The sequence below is a fragment of the Pseudopodoces humilis genome, chromosome 2 (assembly GCF_049639895.1).
Source record: "Pseudopodoces humilis isolate 2021_Gansu_Grassland_sample_001 chromosome 2, ASM4963989v1, whole genome shotgun sequence".
Taxonomy (NCBI): Eukaryota; Metazoa; Chordata; class Aves; order Passeriformes; family Paridae; genus Pseudopodoces; species Pseudopodoces humilis.
In genome coordinates, this window is record NC_142201.1 from 87,139,092 (window position 1) to 87,166,770 (window position 27,679).

A 27,679-nucleotide genomic window follows, 5' to 3' on the forward strand; every position below is an offset into this window, starting at 1 on the left:
GGATTCAGGAGCACGTTCCAGATCACATCCAACACTAAAGGGTTCCACTACACCGGGGAAGGAGCCGTGGCAGAACTACAGCGTCTGGGGACTGCATAAGGACTTCCTGTGGAATGGGCAGGGGAGGAACCAAAAGCGGGGAAAGAGAAGGGCTTACGTGAATGGAGGAGGAACAAGTGTGGGGAAAATGGAGGGTAAGGGGATAAAACCGCTTGCTGAACCGGCAGGGAAGCCGTGCTCCCGGGAAAACATGCTGCACTGCTCCGCTGAGTCAGCCCCCGGGTTCCCTCCTCGGGAGCCCGCTCTCCCCCGGCCTCTAGAAGCATAAGGCGAGGCGAGGCGCGGGGCCGGGCCGAGCGAGCAGCAGCCGCGGGGAGGCGGAGCCGGAGCCGGAGCCGGAGGGGCGGCGGGGGAGGCGGGGGAGGCTCCGTCCCGCCGCGGCGGAAGCGCCGCCCGCTCCCGCTCCCTGCTCAGGGCTGCTGCTGCTGCTGCTCCGGCACCGCACGGCACGGGGCCAGGATGGGCCGGACGGTCGTGGAGCTGTTTTACGATGTGATCTCCCCGTACTCCTGGCTGGCGTTTGAGGTGAGGGGTCGGCAGAGGGAGGGAGGGAGGCCCTTGCCGGGTCTTCGCGGTGCCTGAGCGGCTCTGGCTCCCGGCCGGTCCCGCCGCCGCCTCCCCTTGGTAAGGCTGCTCAAGGGCAGCTCGGCCGCTGGCTGCTGGCAGCGCCCTTTGCGCCCCGTAGTTACTTTTTCCCTCACCCCTGAGGGGTGCCTGGGTTTCTCTCTCGCGTGTTGAAATCCAGGGACAACAGGGAAGCGTGTCCGAGCCAAACGCCAAGTGCAGGAGTTAGTGCTGAACATTTTGCTTAGGGGATAGTTTTCATATTCAACAAGTGCGAGTGTCCTGATCATTAAATGAGCCTGATCTTTCCCTTACAGAGACCCCTCGGTTTTTCTGAGATCAGAGTTCTCTGGCAGCATCCAAGAAAGGCTTTAGGACTAGCCCTAATACAGTAGGAAAGGATTTATCTGTAGTATTTACTGCCTTAGCTGCACACAGCTCTGTAGACATCTATAGACTGTGAATCCCTCACAACTCTTTCACGTTGCAGGTTCTCTGCCGGTACCGGCACATCTGGAGTATTGACCTGCGCTTCCGTCCAGCTTTCCTTGGTGGCATAATGCAACAAACTGGTATGGAGTACAGGGAGATGAGCTCTGTAGGGAGACACCTCCTTCACTAGTGCACAGCACTAGTGTGCAGGCCCTTGGTGTGTGCAGAGCCCACGCAGAGCCAGCTCTGAACTAAGTTTTGACACCAGTAACAGATTAACTATAGGGCTGTGGAGCTCCAAGGGGATTGAGAAATTAGTCATAAGGAATTTCACGCTGTTGCAACTACACAGAAAGTCTATACCAAAGTTCATCAGTTCTAAAATACAGTAAAATAAATAATAATAATTTGATATGGAGTGTTTTCCTAGAGTTAGATTTTAAACCAGAATTAATTTGTGGAACACTTGCACTTTGTGATAGGCAGGACGGATTACAAGTATGCCCTGAAACAGTATTCATGACCTTAATTACATTACCAAGACTTATAAATCATGAATTAACAAGCCTTTACATCGGTTTACCCATGCATTACGAGTTGCTTAGCTTAAAGTCATCTGTCTGAATCAACATAAAACCCTGCTAGGACATTTGTACCTTGGTTTAAAACTGATTCAGCTATCTTAAAGCTTTGATATGTAAAAAACTGAAATAAACCATAAATCATAGCATTATCTTTGGAAAAGCCAAGTATCTTTCAGTAAGCCAGTATGAAATTATACTTTTGGTATATGTACATGTGAGGCATAATTCATCCAGTTTGTTCAGTGTTATTATAATACAGCTGGAAATCTCAACAGAACTTTTTCCTAAAAGGTAACAAGCCACCAGCAATGTTACCAAAGCGAGGTGAATACATGCTGAAGGATATGAAAAGGATGGCAAAATACTACCAGGTGCCTGTACACATGTCCGCAGATGACTTCCAGCGTATCACGGGCACAAGTAAGAGTCTTAGCTGGTACTTCTCATCCCTAGCACTTCTGGTTCCAGTTCTCCCTACCAGTAAAAGTGAAGATGAATTCCCTGTGTGCAGCCTTTTCCTGAACCTGTGAGCAGTGCAAAGGCTGTGCATTCATAGCCATGAAAGAAATTTCTGGAGAAATATGGCTGTGGATGTTACTAGCATGGGAGAAAACTGTGGATCAACCTGAGCTTTGCTGTACAGACTGTGGGTTTCTCAGGGCTGTTACAGGGGAGATCACACTGTGCTTAGGTAGCAGTTTTGCAGACCACACTGCTCCTGATGCTGTGACTTGTCTGAGTGTTTCTCTGTCTCCCCACGAATCCAGGCAGTCTGACGGCCATGCGCTTTATCACAGCCATGGATATGACAAACCCACAGTACCTGGAACCCTTATCTAGGGAGTTCTGGATGCGGTTTTGGTCACAGGTCAGTATTTGATGCAGCCAGCTTCTTGACCCTTTCTGTCACCCTTCCTGTCCCACATCATTCTAATGTGGAATTCCAGCAAGAGGAAGAAAATGTCTTAATGAAAAGTCATAGCAGGAACTCAAGGTCACAGTGGTTCAGAAGCCACTATGAAAAGAACTAGCTTATAATCAGTTAATTTGCCTTCTTTTAGGTATATATGGTGGGTCCAACAGGCTGGACCAGTGGGTCAGTGGTTCATATCAGAAAATACTTCAATACATTCCTAGATTAGGTGATTTAAGATTTTTTCTGAGGTAATTTCTCCAGCAACTAGTATTAGGATTATTTTTGTTTTCTTAGAAAGCTTACTTTTAAATCCAGAGCTGAGCTTTTGTTCCTTAAATACTGATTTACATATTTTATTCTTTTACCAGCATGAAGATATCAGTCAGCCAGAGAACATATTGGCTGTAAGTGTCTCCTTTTTCTTGGTGCTTCTGCATTTCTCATAGAGATTTTTATTGATGACTTTGATCAGTAATAAAGACATCTCTGTCAAATGAAAAAAATGGATTTAAATTCACTTGCAGCTCTGTTCCGAGCCACCAGCATTGCACCCCGACAGTTTGGAATTTTGGGGTTTTTTTCCTTGTCAGGTTTTACATAACACTCAGAACCAGAATACACCTATTTTTTTTGTTAGTTCATGTGGCAAGATAACCAGGCTAGACAATGAGTTATCTTTTGATACTGTTTTATTAACAGTCATGAAAGTTGAAATAGTTTCACCAGAATGCATTGAGGTGTTCCTACTGTATGAAATATTCAGGTGGAATGCAACACCTGGCGAAGGTGACTTTTCTTAGAGTGATGGAGTCAGATTTTCTATTAAGCTCAATGCTATATTTTGTATTATGTATTATTTTTATATTATGTAAAAGTGCCCTTTTACATACCTGGAAATTATACTCTTGATGTACTTATTTTTCCTTTTTGATTTTGTTTATTACAGTAAAAGCTGTAATGGCATGTAAGTTAGTATACTAGGAGATACTCTTGAAGGTCTCTCCTTTCTTCATTATTTTATAAGTTCTTGGAATATGAAGAGAGGAGTTGTCCTTGACTAGTCTCTCCTATCCAACATCCCTTGCTGAAATCTGAAACTTTCAGTCTTGCTATTCCCTCCCAAGTCCAGTCCTTGCACTTCAGCTTAATCTTAGCGTAGCTTTTTACCAAAATTTCAGCAAAGGTTTGCATTTTTCCTTTTTAAGAAGCAAGATTTTAAGGATATAAGTGTGGTACTTTCACCATGGTAGGCAGCCAAGCACCACACAGGTGCTCACTTGCTTCCTCCCACTGCCCAGTAGGACAGGGGAAAAGAAGAATAAAAACCAGAAAACTTGTGGGTTGAGATAAAATTACTTAATAAGCAAAGGAAAAGTGGAAGCAGAGTGAAAGAAAATAAAGAACCACCTACATGTAGACTGATGCTCAGCCAGTTCCTAAGAAAAAGGTAACCTGCCTAAACCCCCTCCTCACTAATTACTGCTGAGCATGGCATGTGGCATGGTCTGTCTCTTGGGTTAGTTCAGGTCATCTCCCAGCCTCTGGTGAAGCCCCAGTTTATTCATTGTGGTGGGGAGAGTGAGAACCAGATACTGCCTTTGACACCGTGCAGACACCATTCATCAATAGCTAAAATAATTAGGATGTTATCAGCATTGTTTTGGTCACAGATCTGAAACTCAAAACTACAGGAGCTTCTGTGAAAAGTAGTTCCATTCCAACTAGAACCAGTGAATAAATACATACAGAACATTGTCACATAGCCTCTGAATCTATCATTACTTAAATAAAGCAAGGACAGCAGAACTTCAGTGCCAAACTTCATACTCAGAATGATCTCTAATTTAGTCACAGTTTGGCAGTCAATGAGTATCCCCCCTGTTCACCAAGGACAGAGAGGAGTGTCTTCATTCACTCCTGCAACAAGTACTACACTTTCCTCTCTTCTGGAGATTTGTTATCCAAAGGTGCGTCAGAGATTCCAACCAATAATCCGAGTCTTTATAGGTGAATTTATTTTATACATCAGTCAGAAAAACTGAACGTTTTTACTTGACTTATTGTCTTAGTATTTTTTTACTTCTTTATTTAGTCAGCAGTAGCTTCACATAAATTGCTATAGCAGCGATGCATGGTCTGAATTCTGCCCCAGTCCACTTAAATCCTGTTCCTGCCCTGAAATGGTGAGGACAAATAATACATCACTGTGTAAATATTGCAGTCTAAACACTGTGGCTACCAAGCATTCTGTTCTAGTCCAGTGGTGCACTTGTTTAACCTCCTGTTCAAGCACAGTCAAAAAGAGCCCCTCGTCTCCCTGATGTGTTAACAGGAGAAGGTACATGAAAAAAAGTAATTGAAAGAAAGAGTCATTAACACCTGCATGTGCAGGATTACTTGTCCATATGCAATATTGTGGTTTTTTGGGGTTTTTTGTTGTGTTTTTTTGGGTGGGGATTGGTTTTTGTGTCCTTTTTGTGAAATACTTTATTCAAAGGGCACTTGTACGTCACTGTTCCCAGATAAATTGGGCCTTTAAATTTGGCTACTTTGTCTCATTGCTGTGTAGCAGAGGCTTGGGAGAAGTGAAAAAGATACAGCAGTAACACCAGCAACTGTTTAACCTCTGTGATTTAGTGTCTTTCATGCAGTGTCACTTATAGATCCCATGTGGCCACACTTGTCATACAAACTGTTTCTGTCTTGGTAGGCTCGTACAGTGAGATTTTATTTTTCATAACACCAGTTTGAGGTTTTTATAAGGTAGCTAATGAGTCATTGTATCAAAGGTTCTTTTGGGTTTTTTTTCCTTCGGCTTAGGAACTCCTGGGAAAAAAAGTGCAGATTTGGGGCTCAGAAGGTTTAAAATGTCTCTTCTACTTTGTATCTGAGAGTTGTTAAATTGATTAAACTTATTGATTAATAGGTTGGGAATACAGCAAGACAGTTGTGCAAAAAGTGCTTCAAGAGTATTTTGAAATTTTTTGTCAATAGACGTTAGGTGATAATACTGAAGATTCAAGTAATTAGACCAGGGAAGGAATTAAGAGCATTTACTTTTAGAGTATTCTTAATTGTATCATCTTTTCATAGGCTGCCCAACAGGCTGGGCTCTCAGCAGAGCTCTCCCAGAAGGCACTTGAAATGATTTCATCCCCTACAGTGAAGGACAGACTGAAAGAGACAACAGCTGAAGCAGTGAAATATGGGGTGAGATGCTTCCAAAGGCACTGGGCTTCACAGATACGTATTCCTTCCCTCTTAAGAATACAGGGAAGCAAGGAACAAGGAGGATGATTAGAAAGCACTTTATAGACTCCTTGTTTTTCAGTGTGTGTGAAAGCCACCTCACTGTTGTTGGTAATTTATCTTGCTGTCATCTGGGAAAGCAAGGGTGACCCACTCAGCTCATTCCAGCTGGACAGCAAGAACAGGATCAGTACTAAGAGATACTATTTATTGCTACTTGGAATAGAACTGTGGATTAATCAGGTTGTTTTTCATGCACCTTCAAAAGGGGTACACGGACTCTAGAGAGTCACCTACTTTCAGATGGCTTCATTAGGCTTATCTTTAAGAATGAAGAAGGTAAAAAGAATGGGAGGAAAAAAAGTTATCGGGAATTATTTATTCCTGAAGATTGATGATATGTCTGCAAGAAACTCTCTCATTTTAACATTCTCTGTTTCATCTCCATGGTGTCAATAGGCATTTGGGATGCCTGCTGTTGTGGCACATTATGATGGGAAACCTCATCTGTTTTTTGGCTCTGACCGTTTAGAGCTGCTAGGCAGCATTATAGGTGAGTCTACCTCATTGCATCACTTTGGTTTCATGCTTTCACCCTCTTGGAACAAAATACGTAATGCAGCTGAGTAAAACACTCTTAAGGGCTTTCAAATGTTAAATAATGTTGGTTATCCTTCTCCTGGAATGAAATTGCTGACTGAAATCTGTCTCAGTACATTTAAAATGACCAAATGATCCTTTTCGAGACCAGAAGTAACTTGAGTTCTCCATCCTCTCTTGGTATGTTTCAAGGCTTTGTGCTCCATGTGCCATTCTCAAAATACTACTGAAACTCTTTAGTTCTCAAAATATTCATGTGTAACCTTTTGCTACTAGACAGTAGGCCTTGGCTAAGATTATGACTATGGCTGGTACTGCTTTCTTATTTTTTTTTTAATCATTCTAACATTTTCATTTTATATTGGTTCCTTCTTAGTAAAAGCACATTATTACAACTCCCCAATCCATAACTTGTGTCTACCTACACAGCTGTTCATATATTGACCACCCTTCTTTTCATTTTTCTATTAACAGAACACACACTTTAAATGCTTTAAGAGATTGAAGTAGATTGTGATAAATAATAAAACTGAAGTCACCTGTTTTTATGAGTTAGAAGGCATTTGACTATTCATCTCAAGATTTGGCACTTGAGAAAGTGTCTCTAGAAAGAGTTATGCACATAATTAGCTCACATTTGTGGAAAACATTCAGCAGAAAATATTAATTAATGCAAATTAGTATTAGTCACAGGCTTTAGCAAAAGGGAAATTTTTTGAGAGTTTATTTTTTTAGTCTTTTGGATGAGTTTCTGATTCTGTAAAATATTCTTGATGAACACGAGAGTCAGGAAGAAGAGTACCCAACACCCACTACACTAGTCACTGATTTGGATGTTGTAGCCTGGTTTCTAGTCTCAGCTCCAAGGATTTAATCAGATTTTCTTTTTGATTCTCTGACTCCCCAGCCTTGCACTCTTTTTTTTTTAACTCCCAGTCCCCCCAAAATGAATCCTAAATAGAGCTCATTTCTCCCTCATGTGGACTACCCCTGACATGCAGAATGTTTCATCTGTAATGGAGGAAAATAATTCTTCTGCATAGTTTCAGTTGTGACTAGACAGTGAAAGATTTATGGAGCTGGCTGAAGCACACCAAACAAGATATAAATCTGTATTCCGTCACCAGCAATTACCCTTCATGAGAGCAGGAACAGTAATCCTGCTGCAGAAAAATGACCAGCCAATCACTTGTATGGATTACATTTTAACTGTCTCTTTTGTGTTGGTTTGTTTTACAGGTGAAAAATGGCTGGGACCAGTTCCAAGTCCTAAGCTGTGAAAAGTCCCAGGGAAATATATAAGAAAGAAAATATATATGTCAATCTTCAGTGATTATCTGAATGTATTCAATTTTATGGAAAGATGCCTTTCTCACCCTTAACAGTTCACTTTACTGCTTTACTGGTCTCATCTCTAATTTTGAAGAATTTCAAGGTTTGCCAGCCTGGTGATGTGTTTACCAACACAAATGTGTTTCTTTTCTTTCAACATATCAGAGATTAGCATTAAAGATTTAACTTCTTGCAGAGTGAACATTCTTCTTTCCTGGCTGGTTTTCTTTCCTTTACCCTAAAAACATGAGGACTATGTAGTTACTGGACTGCAATCTCTGCGTTTCTCATGTCTTCCTGCTTGTCCTTTTATAAACACACACACACAACCTAAGAGAAGCTGGCCACATTCTCCTTTTATTTTAAGTCCAGTGTACTACATAGACATAAGAAGCACAGGCTAAGATATTAATGCTTCCTTTTACTTTGCATCATGGCAGCTGGAAAGGACACAATTCAAGCCCAAAGAAGAGTCTAGGGAGCCCATAAAGAATTTTAAAAGGAACTGTCCACATCTTGGACAATATTTGATACACCTTGCTCTGCAGTGACTGATATTTGAGGAAACCACCACACATGTGGCACCAACCCCAAACTTTGCAGCAGGGGTTTTTAATGAATCCAAGTTTTACAGTAATGTCTTTGGAGGATGGTAGTGAACACCATTGTAGGTTCAGCTGGTAACTGAAGAAAACTCTGTTTTGCTTCTTCAAGGATGCCCTAATTGCTGCCTACTCAAAGGTGATTTGGATATGGCTGTGAAGGACTTCCAATCATGTAGTCTGCAGTGGAAAAGGTTGCAAACAATAAAATGAAGAAAATTCACATGGAAACAGTTTGAGCCTGGCCCTGTATCAGGTGAATTGGAGTAACACGTGGAAATTTGATTTATATGAAGTTTGATTTCTCAATGATTCCACACTCTCTGATGCATCACTGAATGAAACAGCAGCAGCTGAAATTCCCTGTTTTGTCTTTTTCTGAACTTTAAGGTAAAGCATATTCATTTATTTTCACTTGAACAGCAAATCCTGGAACAAAGCATCAGAAAAAAAACCTGCATCCTTCATGTTGTTACAGCTGAAAGTGTTCTGGCAGTATCATTTGTTCCCCCATCCACAATTTTTACTTCTTTCATTTCTTCAGGAAATACCCTAGGATTGTAGGAGTCCTTCCTCCTTTCTACCAGTACAACCATTAGTCTTTGGGCAAATCCAGCCTGGAACTTAAGGAAATCTTTGTGAGAGATAAGAGAAGTTAGAATGACAAGGAAGTTACCAGTATGTGGGTGCCATAGGTTTCTTTGAGTCACCTGAAGCCATGTTAAAGAGATTTTTTTTTGCCATTTCTTCCCTGAAACTTGCTAGTCTCCAATCTGTGCTATCAAACTGATTCAGAGATTGTGATAAAATGGAATTACTTAAAACATCACTTTAAGCCAGTAGTGCTGTCTCAGGAGTGGGTAAAATGTCCTTTTGTGGAAATAATGAACTCTGGTAAGGAGCTGGTGAGAATTCAGGGAACATCTGGAAGTAATCTCACAGTGAAAAGCAGGGTCTCATAAAACTTTGTTCTTTGAACCAGATCAATTGAAAAATAGCCAGCCTTTGTGGCAGAATGTTGTTGATTTGGCAGATGGACTGAAAGACATGGATCCTACAGGCTGCAATATATTTCACAAAATTATCTTAAATGCTCCTTGACCTACTTCAAATCAGTGGAAATTAAATGCTCAAAACCTTAGATACTAAAATCATACTTAAGCACTACTGAGATACATTGCTTATTGCCTGTAATAGCCACCAGTAAATGCAAAACCACAGCCTTTGCATTTGTATCAGTGAGTTTGCAGATTATTGCAATTCCAACTCTGTACCTATTTTGAGCAAAATTTGCCTGTTTGGGAGCAGAACTTTGTGGGAGTTCTGCCCCTCATTTAGACAACCTTGCTCCTGTGTTACAGAGCTGTGATGTGAGCACAAGCTCTTGGCAGACACTCTGGGGATGACCCCAGTAAACAGCAGCTAGCAGCTGAACTGTGATGCTCAGTTCTGATCTCTGTCATAGCACACACTGAAACAGTCTGGTGGTACCAGCTCCCCTCTCTGATCTGTTGCGGCACCAGTGGCCACCACCACGTGGAGCTGGACTGTTCACCTGACTGCTCTGAATGCCACAAGGTGGCAGGGCAGCTACAACTTGAGCACTGAAGATCTAAACACCAACAATAAGAACTACCAGCTCTTTAGGAATATTTAGGAATAGCTGGAAGAATTTTCTTCCGTGAAGATGATACTCTACTCAGCTATATACTAAACTAGTTCCTGAGAGCCCCACTCCTCACCACTTTCAAGGCAGCTGTTTAGCTGTCAGGCCAGGGAAGATACAGGGCAAAGAAAGGGATACTGAGCAAAAAGAGAGACTCTCAACAAAATTGGACTATGAATTCTAGGGAACAAACCTGAAGTTGTGTTCCCCTTTGCTCTATTACAGACCTCACCAGGAAATCAAGTCCCACTCCCCATATCTAGAAAAGCTGTGAAACTGGCATGGACAAGCAGGTCCCACTAATGCTAGGCTGAAAGCAAATAAGCATGTGTACAGATAGGCACATCAGAAAATGAGCAACAGAAGGGGGTTCTGTAAAGTAAGGAAACTAAAAAGCAGAGTTTAGGCACAGAGAAAGGTAGGTTGCATCTGAGCAAAGGAACTGAACAAAGACAAATAAACTGCCTAGATTAGGGCAAAGAGCAAAATCTCAGTGGGAAATGCTGCTCCATGAGAGGGAAGAGGCAGCTGAGAAAGGGAGCACTTAGGTAAATCAGACAGGCCAGAGTTGCTGGCTGTGGAAGGTGGCGTGGGGAGAAAGGTAAGGGACTAGGTCTGCTTGCTGAGAAGCTGTACAGCCCTTGCTGCACTGTCTCAGTGAGGCAGGGATGGCCAGGGGCCCATGGCTCTCCTCCCACCATGTCCATTACCTGTGCTCCTCACCCTGCGTGCAGCAGACAGTGCTCCAGCGCTGACATCACACACAGCACAAAATGGAGGCCTGCAGAACAAGGCACTGCTTTAACCTCCCCCTGCAAGCGCCTTCCTGCTGCCCTTTCAACCCTCAGCAAGCAACACCTCCTAAATCAAGCCTCTCTCTTTTCTCCCATCCTTACCTCTGTGCAAGTGAGAAGGAAACATTTTATTAAAGCACTTACTGGATTATGGTGCTGAGCCTCTGCTTTGCTGCCTTTTCCTTTTCCAGTGGAGCCAGCAACACTGCTGGAAGGAAGCAACCTGCTTCCTAGAAGGGAACCAAGCACAGAACAATACAGAAATAATCAAGAGGGTATCCCAGAAGCTGCACACATAGCTGGTTTTCACAGATCTGTGGCTCATCCACAGCTAAGAGTGAAAGGAGTGTACGTATGCCCAAACTGCTAGTGTTACTTTCACCTATTTCTCATTCCAGCTCGAAACATGAGGAAAGTGACTGCTTTCGTTTCATTTAAAAAACAATCATCAGCTACTGGTTCCAGACAATCTGAGTGCCTTATTCCCAAGGATACACATTTGTGAAGCAGACTCTAATCTTATGCTCACAGTGTTTCTCTTCCTTCTCCCTCTCACCCCTCCCTTGAGATTCCCACATCTCAGGGTTTAAGGAATTTGCCTCATCACATATCAACACCATGGCAAAACCAGGGATTAAATACTTGAAAAATTCACAAATTAAAAGCATTTTCTTGCTTTCTGTAATCAGCTTATATTCACCATACACATTTCTTAAGAAATGAGTAAGATGTCTTTAAGACAATAGCCTTCTTAAACCATTCTACATTTATTCTTAGGTGATCCTCCCTTCTATCCATCCTATGGTTAAAATTACTAAATATGGTCATTTCCTAACCAGTATAGTTTGTGGGAATTTATGCATAGCTGCATCACAACATAAATCTGTATTATAACTCTTCTTTAAATCAGAGGAAAATGGAAAGAGTTTGAATTAAAGAGTTGATGTTGGTGTGGAATGTGCTAAGGGGTAGAATGGGAAAGTGAATACTTCTGATGGCATATCTAACCACCATTCAATCAGGAAAGTGAAGAAAGCTAGTGTGGTATTCTTGCAGTAAGATAGTAAGCTAAGATGATTTTCCAAGGAACACTTTTTTTTTTTTTTTTTTTTTTTAACTTATATGTGATCACACCAGTATTTTCTAGGAAACAGATGAGATGCAACTATTTTTTCAGCATTTTTTCCAAGGCAGACAATCCCCTTTCCCAGTGACATGTCATTATGTAATTTTAAAATGAGATTTAAAAACAAAACTGGTAAATCCCTGCCAAATGCTGCTAAATAGTGGTTTTAAACATGAATTTACAATATGAGGGTTCTTCTCTATTTTGTATATATCCCACTTCCACTGTGCTGAAATTTAATTGTGATGTATTTTTTTCAGGAAGCGAGTAATAGGCCAAGTAACTAAATAAAACATATCTAACACAACTGGTAGTGTCTAAGTGTTAAGGAGAGTTATAGCTGAATTTTTATCCTGCCCTTGAGGCTAGGGGGAAAGTCACCTCTGCCTCATGTGACATGCACTGGCACATGAGACATGTTGGTGCTTTAAAGCCAACTCAGAAAATATTTTGGCAATGGCACTTCTTTATATCATAATCTGGGAACATAATGACCACAGACTGCTGACTTTTTTTTCCCTGTAACTTTGCTCTCTCAATCTGAAAGGCAAATTGGAGAAGCCAAGAATGTGTACATGGGTTAGGAATGCTGGATTTATTCAGCATAGGATCTAGACTGACAGTGGGCTTGTCTTAGGTTTCTCCATTAAAAAAAAAAAAATCCATTCATTCTGATTTTACACAGTGCATTAACTGTGGCTGAATACTTACTGGATAACTCAATAATAAGGCAAAACTAAACTACCAGGATACTGCTCTCTGTCCTCATGTTTGTAAAACCTAAAAAATTTATATTGCCTTCTCTGTAATGATTATTCTCAGTGATGCATATTAATGATTCATATTCTGTGAGACAATAAAAAGTCAGCAGATAGAGAAACTATCTGTGAAGAGCAGCAGAGGCCAATGGACAGGACCCCTGCCTCCAGCATCCACAACAAAAGAGGAACATCTCACAGAACAGAGGTCTCTGCAGAATATCTGACAGTATCTCATCTTCAATGCTGTTGCTAAGATACAGACAATTTTAAGAAGAGATCTGTCTGATGGTCACTCTTGGTATCTCATATACAGCAGCTGTGGAGACTAACTCTATCATCAAAGTTAGCTCTAAAGTTAGCCCCACTTTCTGACCCTTGTAATCTTTACAAACAGTCCTTATTCACACAATTCTTATAAAGATTTCACAGTTCCTTCCAACCAACTCTCTTCCTTGCCATACACATAATCCCTAGTATCTCTTACCACCTCAACATGCTTCTATTCCCATCTTCCAGCAAGAAACGTTAAATGTTTTGCCTTTCACAGTTTCTAATGACTCCCCAAACTGAAAAGAGTCTTTTCAATCATACTTTCCCAAAATCTTACACAGCCTCATTCTCAGAAACAGACTGAAACTGATTTAAACTTTCCCAATTTTAGCTTAAAGCTGATGCTCAAGAAGAAATGCTTCAGTCCCAACCAGTTAATTTTAACAAAGTGAAATACAACTGTAAACAGGGTCTGAGATCAGGGCAGGTGATCCAGCTCCACAGCAGGAAACACAACGGTTGTCCCTGCCACAGGACTGGAGAGAACTGCCAAGAACTATAATAAACTATAATAATCTCTGCACTGTGAATGGATCCAAGCTGATTTTAATCAACTATGTTAGCTTTAATCAAGTACTAGACTAAGAGCCCAGCCTTGGCAAAAACCTCTCAGTGCAGGTTAGCTTCCTGATTACCCACCTTCTCAGGAGCATACTGCTTTGTTCAGGAAGCAGTTCCTATGATCCCATGTCCAAACTATCTAGTTTATATGGGGACTGCATTCAGAAATGCAACCATAGCTCTCCACAGAAAAAAAATAAACAATTCTTTGCAGTCTGTAACTCCTTTTGCAGTATGTACAGCACTATTTATTCATGCCACTGAAACATTCTTTCCCCATTAAACTTTGCATGACAGCTTCTCTCCCCATTTCCTGGGCTATCATCTACCTGTGCTTCTAAAATAGTAAGCACAGCATACAGAAGATTTGGCTTAACCTCTCATCCACTTCTAGAAGCATAAGTAGAGGGTTTTTTCTATTTTTCTTTTTTACCTGGTGAGCTAGAAGTACTGGGTGTGCAGTCACTGTCATCCAGCCACATACTCTGAACCATTGAATCCTGTTTTGGAGGGCCCTTAAGTGAGCACATCAGCTCCTAGAGAGGGCAAAGAAGATGTGTTTTAATAATGCACTTGGTAAAATCGGGGAGGGTAGCCTCTGTTTGTTAGAGATCATACACCCACCCTGTCATTCTCCTCTTCCTCAGATGTTCCATTTTCCCTCAATCCACTACAACAACTGCTTACACTGGATGATGAACGTGAGAGTGGCTGCATCACACAGTATCCTGAAGTCTGACTCCTGAGCATTCTGTGAAATGCAAGCATTCAACATCATCATGCTTATTGTTACACGCAGACTGAATTTTTTGAGGCATAGCTTTATTACATAGCAGTCAGAAACAGTAAGAATATATTATTCATCCACAGCTAGTTTTTCCACCTAGGAACAGAATTCAGGTGAACTGGCATGCATACCTTAATTTCTAGTTGCTACATCATTCAGGAGAAACACCAATTCTGTCTCCATTCTGGATAACTGTGTGGAAGGACAAGTCTGAATGAATTTTTAAGTCACAGACCTAAGTGTAATAAAGCAGAGTGACTCAAACCACCTGCAATTAAGTATTAAATATATCTAGACATTCATTAAAACCAACAGATTTTAATTTGGAGACCAGAGATTTTAAGAGCCTAAATACAGGATGAAGAGATGTTAAACTCAGTATAAAGGGCAGGTGCAACCCAGTCTGGGCCGCCCATTCCCACAGCCACTCTCACACTATCATGTTTTGTCTTACCTGAAATTCCAGACAGAACAAAGGGACCATAAAAAGCATACTTTGCATGTCATAGAGCTTATAAATTGTTACTGCTGTTTTCTGTACAGGTAGGTGTAGCAGGAGGAGGCAGGAAAGCAGACAGACATTAACCAGTATTACAGAACAGTTAACTAAGAAAGTTTAAGGAAGCAATAGGGAGGTAGAAACACATTACTGAGCTCTGCATTATTGCAGGATGTCTCAGTGTCAAACTATGTAGGATCAAGTGCCAAGCTCTTGCATGGACACGTCAGAGCCTTCCTCCTGCTTACGGACAGGAACACACCTAGGTCAGGATCCCCATCCTGGTGATTTTCCATATGCCCAGTTGCCAATAAACTGACTCCTGTAGGTCTGTCCCACTAAAATTTAGCTCCCACAAGGCCATTCAAAGGGGACATTCAAAGCAAACTGTACTGGATCCTTTTACCACCACTCTATCAAATGGAACAGACACTGAGGTAGCCTGGTGCATGTCTCAGATCTATCAAAGAAGACCCTTAAGGTCAGCTCTTCCCAGCTGAGAATTTGGGATCCACTGCTTAGAGTCATTCAGGAGATATAGTCATTCAGTCCATGAGGCTCACACGTTTACATAGTAGAAGGTGCACTGTGCATGTAAGCCCCAAATTTATGGTGAAATACTGTCTGCATAAGAGACCAGTGAGTAAGAGAGAGATGAAGTGCTTAAAAATGTTAAGGAACAAAAAAAAATGTCAAGAGAGGCAAGAAAGATCAGACACCTTTAACATACTAAATATATTTATTCCTTCAGAAACACTGCAAAATGTGGCCAGTCTTGACCTACAAGCAGTAATGAAACCTAAAGTCCCAGGCATATTACATGCCAGCATGCAACAGGGAGAACAGTAAAGACAGGGCCAATAAAGGCCAAAGATATTTCCTCAAGAGATTAGGAAATATATTTTGGAGGAAATGAAGGCCAACATGCTTCTCCCTTAGCAGAGCAAATCAATAACATGAATCTAAGTGAAGTGAGATCTAGATTTCCACAAAGTATCTCCTTCTCAGCACCCTTCCTCAGCAGGTTTCTCCATCCTTGTTCTCTGCACTGCATTTCTTGACCTGTGTCAAGGCCCTAGAGACAGAGGTGGAGTTGTGTTCTTCTGCTCTTGCCTTCTGCAGACCAAACTATTCTCCCTCATCTGAAGGGAGAGGAAGGGAAGAGAAGGGGTTGCACAGAAGGTGGCCTCTGTTCCCCATCATTAATAGAGGCTGGTTCAGTGGCTGCTGATTTGGCAATGGGAAGGGCACAGAGCCAAAATGCTCCAACAGGAGCTATCTGTCCATCTCTCCATCTATCACTCTCACAGAATTCCTGCTCCAGGAACTGCCAGTGGAGCGTTACTTGGTGCCACTCGGTCTCTCCACAGTCCTTGAGGTCCTCTAAGCACGTTCATGCTCCTCTTAGCCAGGACTCTGATTTCACCCCAAAAGTCTTGCAAGTGTCTTCAGTGAGGTACCCAATGACTGAGTAGCATCCGGTCCACTCCTGTTTGGCTTGATGTCCCCACTCAGATGTGTCTGACGAGGGAAAACACACATACAAAAAACCCATGTACTTTTCCTAGGATATGGACATACACAGTACAGTGCTCGATTTTTCAGATGCAACCCAGAGAGTCGTCTGATCCTCAGGAGCTCTACTACTTGGTTACATAGACTGGGTTCATTCTTTTGAGTCTGTCCCTTGGGAAGAAGGATTATTTGGAAGGCTACCTGGACAGTAAAGCAGAAAAACTAAGGACAATTGTCCCTGTATGTGGGAGAGAAGACATCATTAGCTCAAGTGAACAATGCAGTTTCATGGATTGCTGGCTGATCACTGCATAAACGTGTGTTAAACTCAGCATGCGAGGACAGAACATAAGTGCTGCTTTGCCTCTACTGTAAAATAGTTAATCTATTACCTATGTGTTCCCTTTGTACTTATTGCCAGGTTGGTTTTAGTAGAACACAGGTGAAGAGGTTGATCATTCCAAGTTTTGAATCTGAAATGATTATGTAAGACCAGTAACATGACATTGGACATTTCTGAGGTAACAGAAATTACTTGTGACCCTATGGATAGAACCAGATGACATATTCCCAGTGATAGCCCATTCTATTATCTAATAGGGATTACATAAATTATTCCAGAACAAGGTAGAACTCTTCTGCATTGCAAGTATGCCTACATCTTGATCCTGGTTTCACAGCTGATGGAAAACAGGTAGGCTACCTCAGCAGAATGCCAGTAAACTGTCTCCAAGACAGACTTTACGCTCCCAGCCTTTTCCTGCAATATTGTGCTAATATTGTCTTGCTGAAAATTGTGTGCTTTACATGGTGGAATTACAAGTTCTTAACTCCCTGTCTCTGAAGTCATGCAAGAAGTATGGCTGCACATGGGCTAGTCCCTAACTTTGAGATCACAACACTAACTCTGACTAATCACTAATTGTGCAAAACTCCATGCTGCATCCCACCTTGTAAATGAACTGTCCAGGAATGGGCTAAACCACCACAGATATGAAAATACTTCTTTTTTTTTTCTGGTGATCCTAAGTGGTTTTGAGTCCATGACTGGAAAAAGAACCCTGGGAACAGAACTAGACAGACTGACAAATCATACAGTTCATGCCTAATGTGCATAAACAATATTCATGCAAGTATTGTTAGTAAAATCCCATGCTGTGTTTGCTCTCTGAAAGCATGTAGATACCAACTTGAAACAGCCTTTGCAGCTGGCTCACCTCCTTAGCTGATGGAGAATGGGGGTTGGGAAGTGGGGGAAGCAGAATTCTTGGTGATTATGCAAGGTAATCAGCTATCTAATCAGAACAAGAGTCCCTCACACATGCCTGTCAGGAACTTCTAGTTCACTAACAAGGTCCCAGGCAGGATGAGGAAGGGAAGGTGGAATGATGTGGTAATGCTGGAAGATGGGAGCTGCTGACCAATCAGCAGTTCCATGTTCGGCATTCCCTCTAGTCCTTAGCTGCCAGAGCTAGCACCTTAAATGGTCTGTATCTCCTAGATGTGCTCCCATCCTCCTCCACACCAAAATTCTGGGCACTCATACAACCAAAAAACTAGTACAAACGCAAAACCATGCCAGAATACTGCACTTTGGCTGTGACAAAATTAAGAGCAGTCCTACAGCATACAACTGGGTAGCTGAACTACTGCAGATAGTCACCAGCTTGTAATTCTTAGGGAGTATTGGGTGTAGCTGTAAGGAAGGCCCTTCCTTTGCAAATTTGGCACCTGAAGCAACTATAACCATGGACGCCTGGTTCTAGGGCACCTCCTGAAATTTTCTTAAGAGTCTCCACAGTCCTGAGAAAGGGAAATAACCTAATACAAAGTACTTGCTACCTTTCTTGCCACAGATCTCATCCTAAGTCTCTTGAAAAAAATTAGGTGTGGCAAAATGTTCCAGAAAGTCAGCTGCAGCCTTTGATTTAGAGACAGGCTGTTCTGGAGTCTTGGAAATGTAAATGGGTGGTTTCCCTGAAGTGTTCTAGGTAGGATCACATCCCAGTATAATACAGCTTAGCAGCAGCAAAGCTCCATTACCAGGAAATTGCATTTTTCCAGTTTTTGACAAACAGAAACTGGAGAATTAACTTGCAGACTACTGCATGAAGTGTTTTGCACATACCACTGGGTGTGGTATGGCATGCTTTAGCAATGAAACATAGGTGCAACACATGGGACCGTGCTGGAATCCTGCTGTAACACTTTGGGGAGACTGGAGACAGGTTAGTTCACGCTGGTTGGGAGCAGCGGCATGAATCCTGCTTAAAGGGGCAGAACGTGAGTACAACCCAACATCCCAACATACCCTTGTCCAAGCTTCTCCATGAAGCTCCAAAATCACTCCAGAGCAAACTATAGAGGAAACATACACATGAGTAAACATGGATAATTGGACAGCTAGGATTTTGCGTCTCCTGTTGGATGCAAGCTCACATTACACTAAAGATATAACCAAAATCAAGTGATCCAATCTTTCATCATGGTCTGTTTAAGAAAGCCAAGTTCCTGACAGGCTCTGAACTACTGTGCCACAGCCAGACATCCAGCTTTTGAGGTGCTACAATGCCTGATGTGGACAATTTCAGTAAAGCCTCCAACAGAGCAAGACATGCACCACACTTAAGCCAATACCAGAGACAGTGAGCATCTTTCAAAAACTAAAATTTATTTTCAACTCACTTGCTCTTCCTGCTGGGGAACTCTGGAGAGCTGGGACTGGATGATCCATCAGACTTCAGGTCAAAGAAAGTTCCTGGACAGTCCAACACCCTCTGTATCCTCTCTGTGGTGTCTCTGCTGGAAGAAAAGAGAAACCAGCTATACCCCAGGGCCAGAGTTAACTACCATCTATTCTAACACTCCCTTACAAGACACACTACAAAGCTGTATTACCTGTATACATGTAAAAGGGAAGCAAACACAGTTGTGCTGAAAAGGGCAGACTCCTTAGATGTGACATGTGACATCTGGAAATGGCCAACTTTAAGCTCCTCTTGAATTGATATAAAAGCCTGAATTAATTTCAGTATTCACCTTTAATTTTTTAACTTTTTCCTCTATCCTCCCCATTCCATTGGTGCTAAGAAGCTATAGAATTTCATAGAGTGTGTAAATATGATGGTTACAAAAGTGTTATTGCTACTAGGACTTTTCAAGGTACCTCTGAAGAAAGTTGTCTGTGTGAGTAACTGAAATGAGAGGTATGTTTAATTAAAGCAAGGAAAACTAAGGGATTTTGGGCAGGTTTTTAGAGCTTCAGTGATGGAGCTTGTCACAAAGTTCTTCCTCTGCTCTCTTGGCCAGTTGACCCTAGCTGTGGCACTCACATCCGAGTTTCTGATGATAACCCTTACTTATGCTAATAGAATTGTTTGTGAGACTGGAAATTACCCTGACAAAAAGTAATTCTAAAACTAAAACAACCCTGAAATTCCTACAACACACTAACAAGCAGGATGGACTGGGTCAGCTGTCAGCAAAGCCTGCATATCACTGAATTACAGCTTTAGGGTGAAGTCACACGTGACACTTTGAGCTCACTGGTCCCAGAAAGAGAGCATGCTCTAGCCTCCTTCATTCTTGCTGAGTGCACTTTCCATCAGTCCTCGTACCCATCAGACTTCTCCACGAGCCAGTGCATGGCAGAACCTTGCAGACAATTAATCCAGTGAAAGAAAGCTGATACTTTTTCTATTTGATTAATGGGTGGAATCAGTTCCATGAAAGGCCCACTAGGGATCTGAGCAATCATCACAAGGAATAGTCAAGATTGGGTAGATGAAAGGGACAGAGGGGAAGTATCATGTCTGCTTTCAGTAACAATGAACCGTTAGAGCAGTTGCTAGTGAAACTGCGCCTTCAAGAATGACCCAAAAAGTTTTTCAGAAAATACAAGCTCCCTGTTCCTCACATCTAAGTTTACAAGTAAGCAAAAGGAAAGCTAAATAAGCCAATTAGTTCATCAGGTCTCTCCAGACAAAGAGCAGGGGGAAAAAAAAGAAAATAAATCCAGGGGTTTTCCCTGTATTATGTATGTCTATATGTCATATGTATATATGTAAAGTCTTACAGGTTTTTTTCTGACATTTCAAATGGTTATTGTACACAAGTAATGGATTGAATAACACAGCCACCTAAGGTATAAAAGTATTTAAAGGAGTGAGAAGCTGTGGCTACTGTGACAGCTTAGACTGTTACAGGGCAGTTGTCCCTGAAGATTTAATTTTTCTCAAAAGTTCTGCTTTTATTCAAATTAGGTCATAGGCACCTCATTAAGAAAGAAGGGAAAATACAGTAATTTCCTCCTAAAATAAGTAGTTTCTACATTAGAGATGACTTTCCCCCTTTTGCACCCAGTCTTCTTGTTTCTTGGAATTCTTGCAACTGGGAAAATTGCATATTAGATGCAGAGCACTCATGCAACTTTTGAGTCAGCATAATCTTAAAAAGGTGTCTCAGCTAGAGCTGAGAGAAATTTATAATTTAACTAAATAATCTCTTGTGACCAAAAGACAACTTTTGAATGGTTATAATTCTGTCAAATATGCCAAATCACTCCTTGGAGCAGCATAATATCTATTATCCATTAATTATAATTATTTCTCAGACCATCTAACTTAAGCACTAGTTCATTTGAACTTAAAGCTTTCTAAAATAAATCCTTTAAGTTACCAGAAGTTTTGCCTATTTGAATATTTTAACATGAAAAGAAACAAACAATCAAGCATCCCCTTCCCAAATACCAGCCTTTCATCTGACTGTCTTTGAAAAGTGGTGAGTGAAGAACAAGAAACTGAAGAGTCCTGGATCATACTGCACAATATCTAAGAATGATCTTATAATGTTCCTCCACCCATTTCCTCCATTCTTCTTCAAATACTGATTCTCTCCAATTCCAAACGTCCTCTTCTAATTTTTTTCTGTTTCTGTTATTTGTCCATTTCTCCATCGGCTGACAATCAGTCCCTTTTCTTCCCATTCCAACCACTTCCATTTTAGTTCTCATTCCTGTTGGTTCCCCCTCTGCCTCTATGTACCTTCCTATGTTCCTTTTGTCATCTCCTCTTGATTTTTTTACCCTTTTTGTCTCGTCTCCCCACAGCTCATACCTCTTTTCCTCCTGTATGTTTTCAATGCCAATGGCACTACTCCGTCGCCCGTGGAAGCGGCTGGCTCGAGTACGTGATGGGCTCCTACCAGGCAAGGCAAAAGACTAGAAAAAAGGAAAGCATGACAGAAAGGAGAGGAACAAGACAGGAAAAGCTGTGCAGAGCTGAAAGCATAGGAGAAGAGTTTGCAACATGGATACAAATCCTCTCTTCTACTGCAATACAAGAGCTCAGCTCCACCTGTGCAAGGAGTGCTTTCTGTCAGCGAGCAAGAGCAGCCACGGCTTACAAAGGTGGTGTGAGGAAGAGACAGATATAAAGAAACAAAGGCAGAATACAGCCAGTATACAGAGAAACAGGCTTGGGAAGGGAGGTATCCCCATATGGTGAGAGGAGAGGCAGAACCAGAAAGGCAAAGAAAACCAGAAGTTAAAGGAGCAAAGGAGGCAGCAAACCCAAGTCATTAGTACGCTGTGACTTTGTTGTATTGACATTGAGAATGCATACAACCAAGTAAACTGTCACCAAGAAATCTTCACACTGAAGGGCACATTCTTGGCTTACTCAGAGATGTTTTTTTTGTAGTTTGCCTGTATTGACATCACTAGTGCAGAGACCACAACCAGCTGGATGCACTTTGGCCAAGGTAACCATATTTTCAGTATCAGAAACATGGATCATTTTCTGGAAAGATTTGTGATAGATTTTTAATTCATTAGTCACATATGTTTAGTATCCCTGTCAAAGAGGAAAGGCTTTGATAGTGACTAGAAATACTCATTCTTTTTCCCACCCCAAACTTTATTCATTCTCCTGTTTGTTCCCAACATGTAAATTCTTTTTACATCATAACAGCACCTTGAATATTTTGTGCACCTGCTTATATTACAGAAAATAGTCTCATTGGTGAAATCGAAGAAAACAGAACAGTTCTAGTGTCCTTATGTTCTCAGGTCTTGCCATATGACAATACAGTACCATTCCAGCCAAACCACAGTGCATGCATTTTTTAACACACGGCACCATACAGGATCTAATCCAGGATAGCAGAGATAGATCTCTGATGAAGAATCATGTTTGTCTTTCTTCTCCCAGTCTGCATCAATCTCAGCTCTAGTTTACACATGAACTGGGGCTAGAGATGGGCACAGACAAAACAGACCGCAACACATGCTGTCACCACTTGTGAAATGGGATGATACAACAAAAAGATTCACAGTGGGACAAGAGGACAACTAATAGGGAAAGGAAATATATGAGTGGTTACAAAGGTATGCCGGGTTCTCTTCTTACAGCCCACCCGAATACCTTACCGCAGCAATGGCCTTAGGGCCCTCGGCGACACTCTGGCTGAGGGCAAGGCCAGCTGTAGCTGGGCGGCTGGGCAGGGTGGCTGGCTGCTGCTTTCTCATGGATATCCCCATGGTATCCAGGCTCTGGCTGCGGCCTCTGATCACCCGCTGAACAGGAGGGAGGCAGGGAAACAGACAAACACAGATATACACATATAGACATGCACACGGTAGGGTAGTGTGAGAAGCACCACAGATTGAGTGGGAAGTTGTGACAGACTGACACCAGAACCACACAGATCCTAACTCCTGAAAGGCGGCACCTTAGACACTGCCCGGTTTTGGTCATAGATGATTCATGGAGCTCTGGGAAGAGCACTTCCTCAAGTATATTCTCTAGTTTCACTTCCCTTCTCCTATTGCAATGAATAGAAGTTTCCGACAAGTATCCCAGCACACTGGATTAAACAGCATCACCTGGAGTAGTCCTATCCAGTACAGGCTATAAAAACACAAAATCAAACTCCTGTTCGAGGCTGTAAGGCTCAGTCTCACATGAACTTGAGTTCTGGTTTCAATAGGAAAGCAGTCATATCAAAATCTGCAGCATTTGAAAAAGCCATTTTCTGGCTTAACTCAGACCTTTCCAGCCTTTTACAAATGTCATCTGTGTACAAGACGTGCAAATCACAGCATCTGCCAGAAGTCATAAAAGGACATTTTGGGAAAATTAGTGTAAGACATGGATGGGTTAAAATTCATGGCTAGCAGCAAAGGCAGTTTGTATGTAAAAAGACACCTCACCAAAGCATCCCAGACCTGACCAAAGCTATGCACACAGCTACCAAACCTATTTGTGAACAGGTTAGTTTTACAGACCTTAATAATTCTAATTGACCCACCATATAAAGCCATAAAGTCATCTGAAGAAATGCTATTTATAACACATCTCTCTTTCCAGAGATATAGCATTTTATATAAAAGAAGTGCCAAGGCACTTCCCATGTGAGTGGGAAAGGGCAAGTAGATAAAATAAGAAAGCAGTAAAGATTCTCTCTATATAACCTGCTCAAAAGTCAGTTTGCCCATTCATACAAAACCTTTGCTTTCTCATATCAATCATCTTTATCACTTCTAAAAGAAAGTTCTGTCACCTGGTTTATTAAAAAAAAATCAACAATAAAAACCCCCTAACATGCCATTTACACTGAATAAGGTAAATTAACTTTGGCTTTTAGAGGGTAAGTAAAGCATCACAGTTTTTCTAGACAGTACACTCAAAGATAAGTTAGAAACTCTTGCAGTGGCTCCTGCAATTCTTTCAGTTATAATTAATTCAACTCAATTTCAGAAAATTAATTCAAGGGAACTGCTGTAGGAACTGAAAGCCCTTTGCTCCTAGTTATTACAATTCCTCTTGCAAACACTGACTCCTTCTTCTGCAAGTCATGGAATAAAACCACATCTGACATTTGACACCACCACAAAGCATAAAGAGTTTGACTTCTAAGGGCCAGTATGGAATTCTAGACCACACTAGGTTTGTAGAAAGGCTCACCTTGAAGTTCTCGAGGAAGCCCCCACTGCCATTCTCTATCTTGTCATCCTCCCCTACAGGTAATCCCATCATGCTGCGGCTGCGAAGTTGCAGCTCCTCAAAAAGGCTCTCCAAGAGGGCACTCCGTGTTCTCTCCTGCATCAACATTGGACGTGAGAACAGCTGTTATTGGGAGCAGAGATTTTTTCCTGTTTTTTCAATGTCTTACATCCTCCTCATAAAAAAAACCAACAAACAAATAAAAAATCCCAAAATACCAACAACGACAAAAACAAAACCCCAACAGCAAAGTCTGGAATAGAATTTCGGTACCTTGAACCAAAAATCAGTAATATCAGCATACATCCTGTAACATTAACACTGAATTTCAGCTAATACAGAATTTCCTCCAGCAAAATATATGCATCATATTCCCACCTTTACTTGAGGATTAGATCTTTATATCAAAATGTACCTGTTCATAGTCTATCACACCTGCTAAAAAATAAGAAGGAAATATCCCGTAACTGAGTATAAAATCACATTTCATCTTCCTTTCTTAAGCAACACAAAATTAGAAGTCAGGAATTTTACTTTATTTTCTTTATCTGATAATAATATATTTATTGTATATATATATATATAATTAAAATTTTCAATTGAAGCAGCCTGGTAACAGACCCACCTCTAATTTAGCAAATTTCTCAGCTCGATAGCAGCTGTACTCAGCGTTGATGAGCTTGACCAGAAGGAATTCACGAAACTCTGCACTCTAGAAGACAAGATGAAGACTAGTCTAAACTGGAGACAAAAACACTAGTAAAAATATCACATTATAAAAGCTCTGCTTACTAGTCTTTGGACCTCCAAAGTGCTCTAGCCAGACTGACAATACCTACTCAGAACACAAGTGTGTGTACCATGTCCCCTGCCAACTAACACAGGACCAGAGAAACAAACCTTTTTAAATATGGCTGGATTTGGCAGAGGTGGTCCAAAGAAGGGGACATCATCTCGGGCTGTGACTGAAACCTGAAATAATATAAGGGGGAAAAAATGAGTATCAGAACACAAGTGAGACCATCAAACTACTGTGATAGATCTGATTCCTCCTAAAAATTTTACCTATACAAAAGAGATGTAATACAGTGTCCTGTGCATCCCTCTGTTTCTGAACTCAGTGGATGAATGTGTTTATTTATCTCCCAGAAACTCAGTCAGCTAGATGTGCACACAGTAAGAGTAATAAATAAAGCTAAATTGACAGCTTTTTTAAAAATTCTTTTAAATGATAACTAGTATAAACAATATATTTAGGGAAAAAAAAAAAAAAGCTCCTATTCAGCCTGCAAGATTAATTTCCACTAAAGAACTTTTGTCAGTGTGCTTGTACTGACCTAATTTTTTTTGCAGAGAATCCTTGGTGGAGATACACTGCACACTGAGGGGAGTATTTCAGTGCCACTGCCTCTGTGAGTCACAGGTGGCAAACATGCAAATGTTCTCCCAGTAAGAGATAGGTTTCATTTGTTTTATTTCTAGCATGCTCCTACCTGACATACCAATGTCTAAAGAAGTAACTGTAAGGCAGTCCAGTTTTTACACAGTCGCCTGTTTCTTCACAGAACTTACCCATAATTACATGTAGCTATCTTACCAAATACATAAAGTACCTCACACTATTTCACAGGGGGTTTTATTGTCATGTTTGAGATGAAGCAAGACCATTATTTGTCCTTTCATACAAGAGGGAATAATGTCATAACAACCACAACTGCCTCAAAACAACAAAACATAAATGTCACAGAGACACTGAGAGGACTGAATTTAATGAGAAGAAGGAGGAAATGGGCTCTTGATTTAATTAATATTTCTCACATATAGGCCACCTCCCCTAATTATAAAGCCTCCATCTCTCTCCTAATGGATACCTACCAATTAAAATCCTGCTTTGCATTTTTAGCTTTCTGATTGCAAAAATTGAATCTGTGAAATAAATTTTATTAATAATCCAATTTAACAGTAGGCACTAAAGCTTAAGTAAATGCAACAAGAAATGGAAAAGAAATCTTTCAAATGGCAGTCTTTTGTGTACTACTATGCTCTCAAGGCAGCATCAGTTAAAGGCCCTTTAGAAAGGCCTTCACAGAAAACTCTGCATTGGCTCTAGGGTGATTACTGGGATGATTTCTTCTTCATGGAATGAAGTAGCCCTATTACACTAACAAAAAAAAAACAGTACTGCGGACAGACAAAGATGAAAACAATGGCAGGAAGCCACACAACAAACAGCAAACTTTCCCAGCTCTTCCCTTGTCATTAAAAAGTCCAGTGAATTTTTGTGCCCTACAAAACAGAGAGCAAGAGAAGAACTGGAACTCCATGGCCTTGTCAACACATGGCCTTCACTACAAACGAACTGCCCACAGCATAGGGAACAAGAGAAGGTGGTTGCTCCACCACCGACACCCTCTTGATGGAAGAGGAGATGGGGATACTGTCCTAATTTTGATATTCTTGGTGTTCCTGTAGACCTCCAAGGCATAAGGATTCATCACCACCATATTATCAAAATCCCTCCATAATACAACACATGGCGCTAGGATTAAAATGTTTCCACAATGAAAAATCCATCACAGATCCAAGTTTCTTTATATTTTCTGCTCTCTCAGCATCACTGAAAGTGACACTGAAAGTTACCTGACAGGTAACACTTTCCTGCCAGATGGGAATCAGTTCTGGAATCCCCAGAAGCAGGTGTAGCTGGCTTGGATTCCATAGTTAGGTCAACCAGCTGTACCTGACCTGCAGCCTCAGACACGTGCAAGATGCAAGCATTGTGCTGTGCAGCACCAGCAATGCAGACATGAATTTTACCTGACTTATACAATGTAAGTGAGACAATCCCCAAAGTGGGATCAATTGTGGCTCATGCTCTTCGATGTAAACAAATTTTTTTTACCTGAATTCTTTCTGCTTCAATTCCAAAGCTGTAAGATTCAGAAATTCATCAGCTATTTTGAAAAGTATATAACTTAACTCTGCTTTCAGGTGTAGATACTCAAGAAATCAGGACAACATCTGGCTGAACCTGCACCTCTCCCAAAGGCCCAATAACCCGTTTTCACTTCAAGGATCAAAATCAGTACAGGTTAATCTATTGATCCTGGTTACCTTGTAGAGAGTGTCCCCAGTGGTGCTATGAGTGAGCTGAACTACCACATAAGCATGTAGGAAATTAGAAGCAATCATATCAGGGACAAAAGGTGTGCTTTCATCTTGGAAAATGATGGCTACAATATCATTCCCAATGTGACGCTTCCGCTGAAGCTGGAGAGGAAAGAAATAATGAAGAGAG

General features: G+C 41.3%; 2 protein-coding genes across 17 annotated transcripts in view; one reads left to right on the forward strand and one right to left on the reverse strand.

Moving 5' to 3' along the window:
• Positions 1–422: 422 nt before the first annotated feature.
• Positions 423–7,939, forward strand: GSTK1 (glutathione S-transferase kappa 1). Of its 2 annotated transcripts, XM_005523806.3 has the most exons (8): positions 426–585; positions 1,115–1,196; positions 1,932–2,060; positions 2,408–2,508; positions 2,925–2,960; positions 5,650–5,766; positions 6,265–6,358; positions 7,645–7,939. In XM_005523806.3, the coding sequence occupies exons 1-8, from the start codon at positions 520–522 to the stop codon at positions 7,683–7,685; spliced, it is 666 nt and encodes a 221-aa protein (XP_005523863.1). In that variant the 5' UTR covers positions 426–519; the 3' UTR covers positions 7,686–7,939. The 2 variants fall into 2 exon arrangements, with proteins under 2 accessions (XP_014108886.1, XP_005523863.1); XM_014253411.2 differs by lacking the exon at positions 1,932–2,060 and having other exon boundaries at positions 423–585.
• Positions 7,940–8,073: 134 nt separating this feature from the next.
• Positions 8,074–27,679, reverse strand: part of LOC102107718 (rap1 GTPase-activating protein 1-like) — a 43,743-nt gene continuing 24,137 nt past the window's right edge. For 5 of the 15 annotated variants that reach the window (XM_088051999.1, XM_088052003.1, XM_088052002.1 and 2 more), the window contains 10 exons: positions 27,496–27,651; positions 25,282–25,353; positions 25,007–25,093; positions 24,343–24,477; positions 22,806–22,952; positions 21,493–21,596; positions 19,064–19,180; positions 14,202–14,328; positions 14,011–14,113; positions 8,074–11,029 (listed from right to left, as the gene is read on the reverse strand). In XM_088051999.1, the coding sequence (XP_087908125.1) occupies positions 10,872–11,029; positions 14,011–14,113; positions 14,202–14,328; positions 19,064–19,180; positions 21,493–21,596; positions 22,806–22,952; positions 24,343–24,477; positions 25,007–25,093; positions 25,282–25,353; positions 27,496–27,651 (1,206 nt within the window). In that variant the 3' untranslated portion in view covers positions 8,074–10,871. Of the gene's footprint in view, positions 11,030–14,010; positions 14,114–14,200; positions 14,329–14,495; positions 14,557–15,583; positions 16,385–19,059; positions 19,181–21,492; positions 21,597–22,805; positions 22,953–24,342; positions 24,478–25,006; positions 25,094–25,281; positions 25,354–27,495; positions 27,652–27,679 lie in introns of those variants that run through there. The other 10 variants (XM_088051996.1, XM_088051995.1, XR_015771988.1 and 7 more) reach the window with 10 other exon arrangements.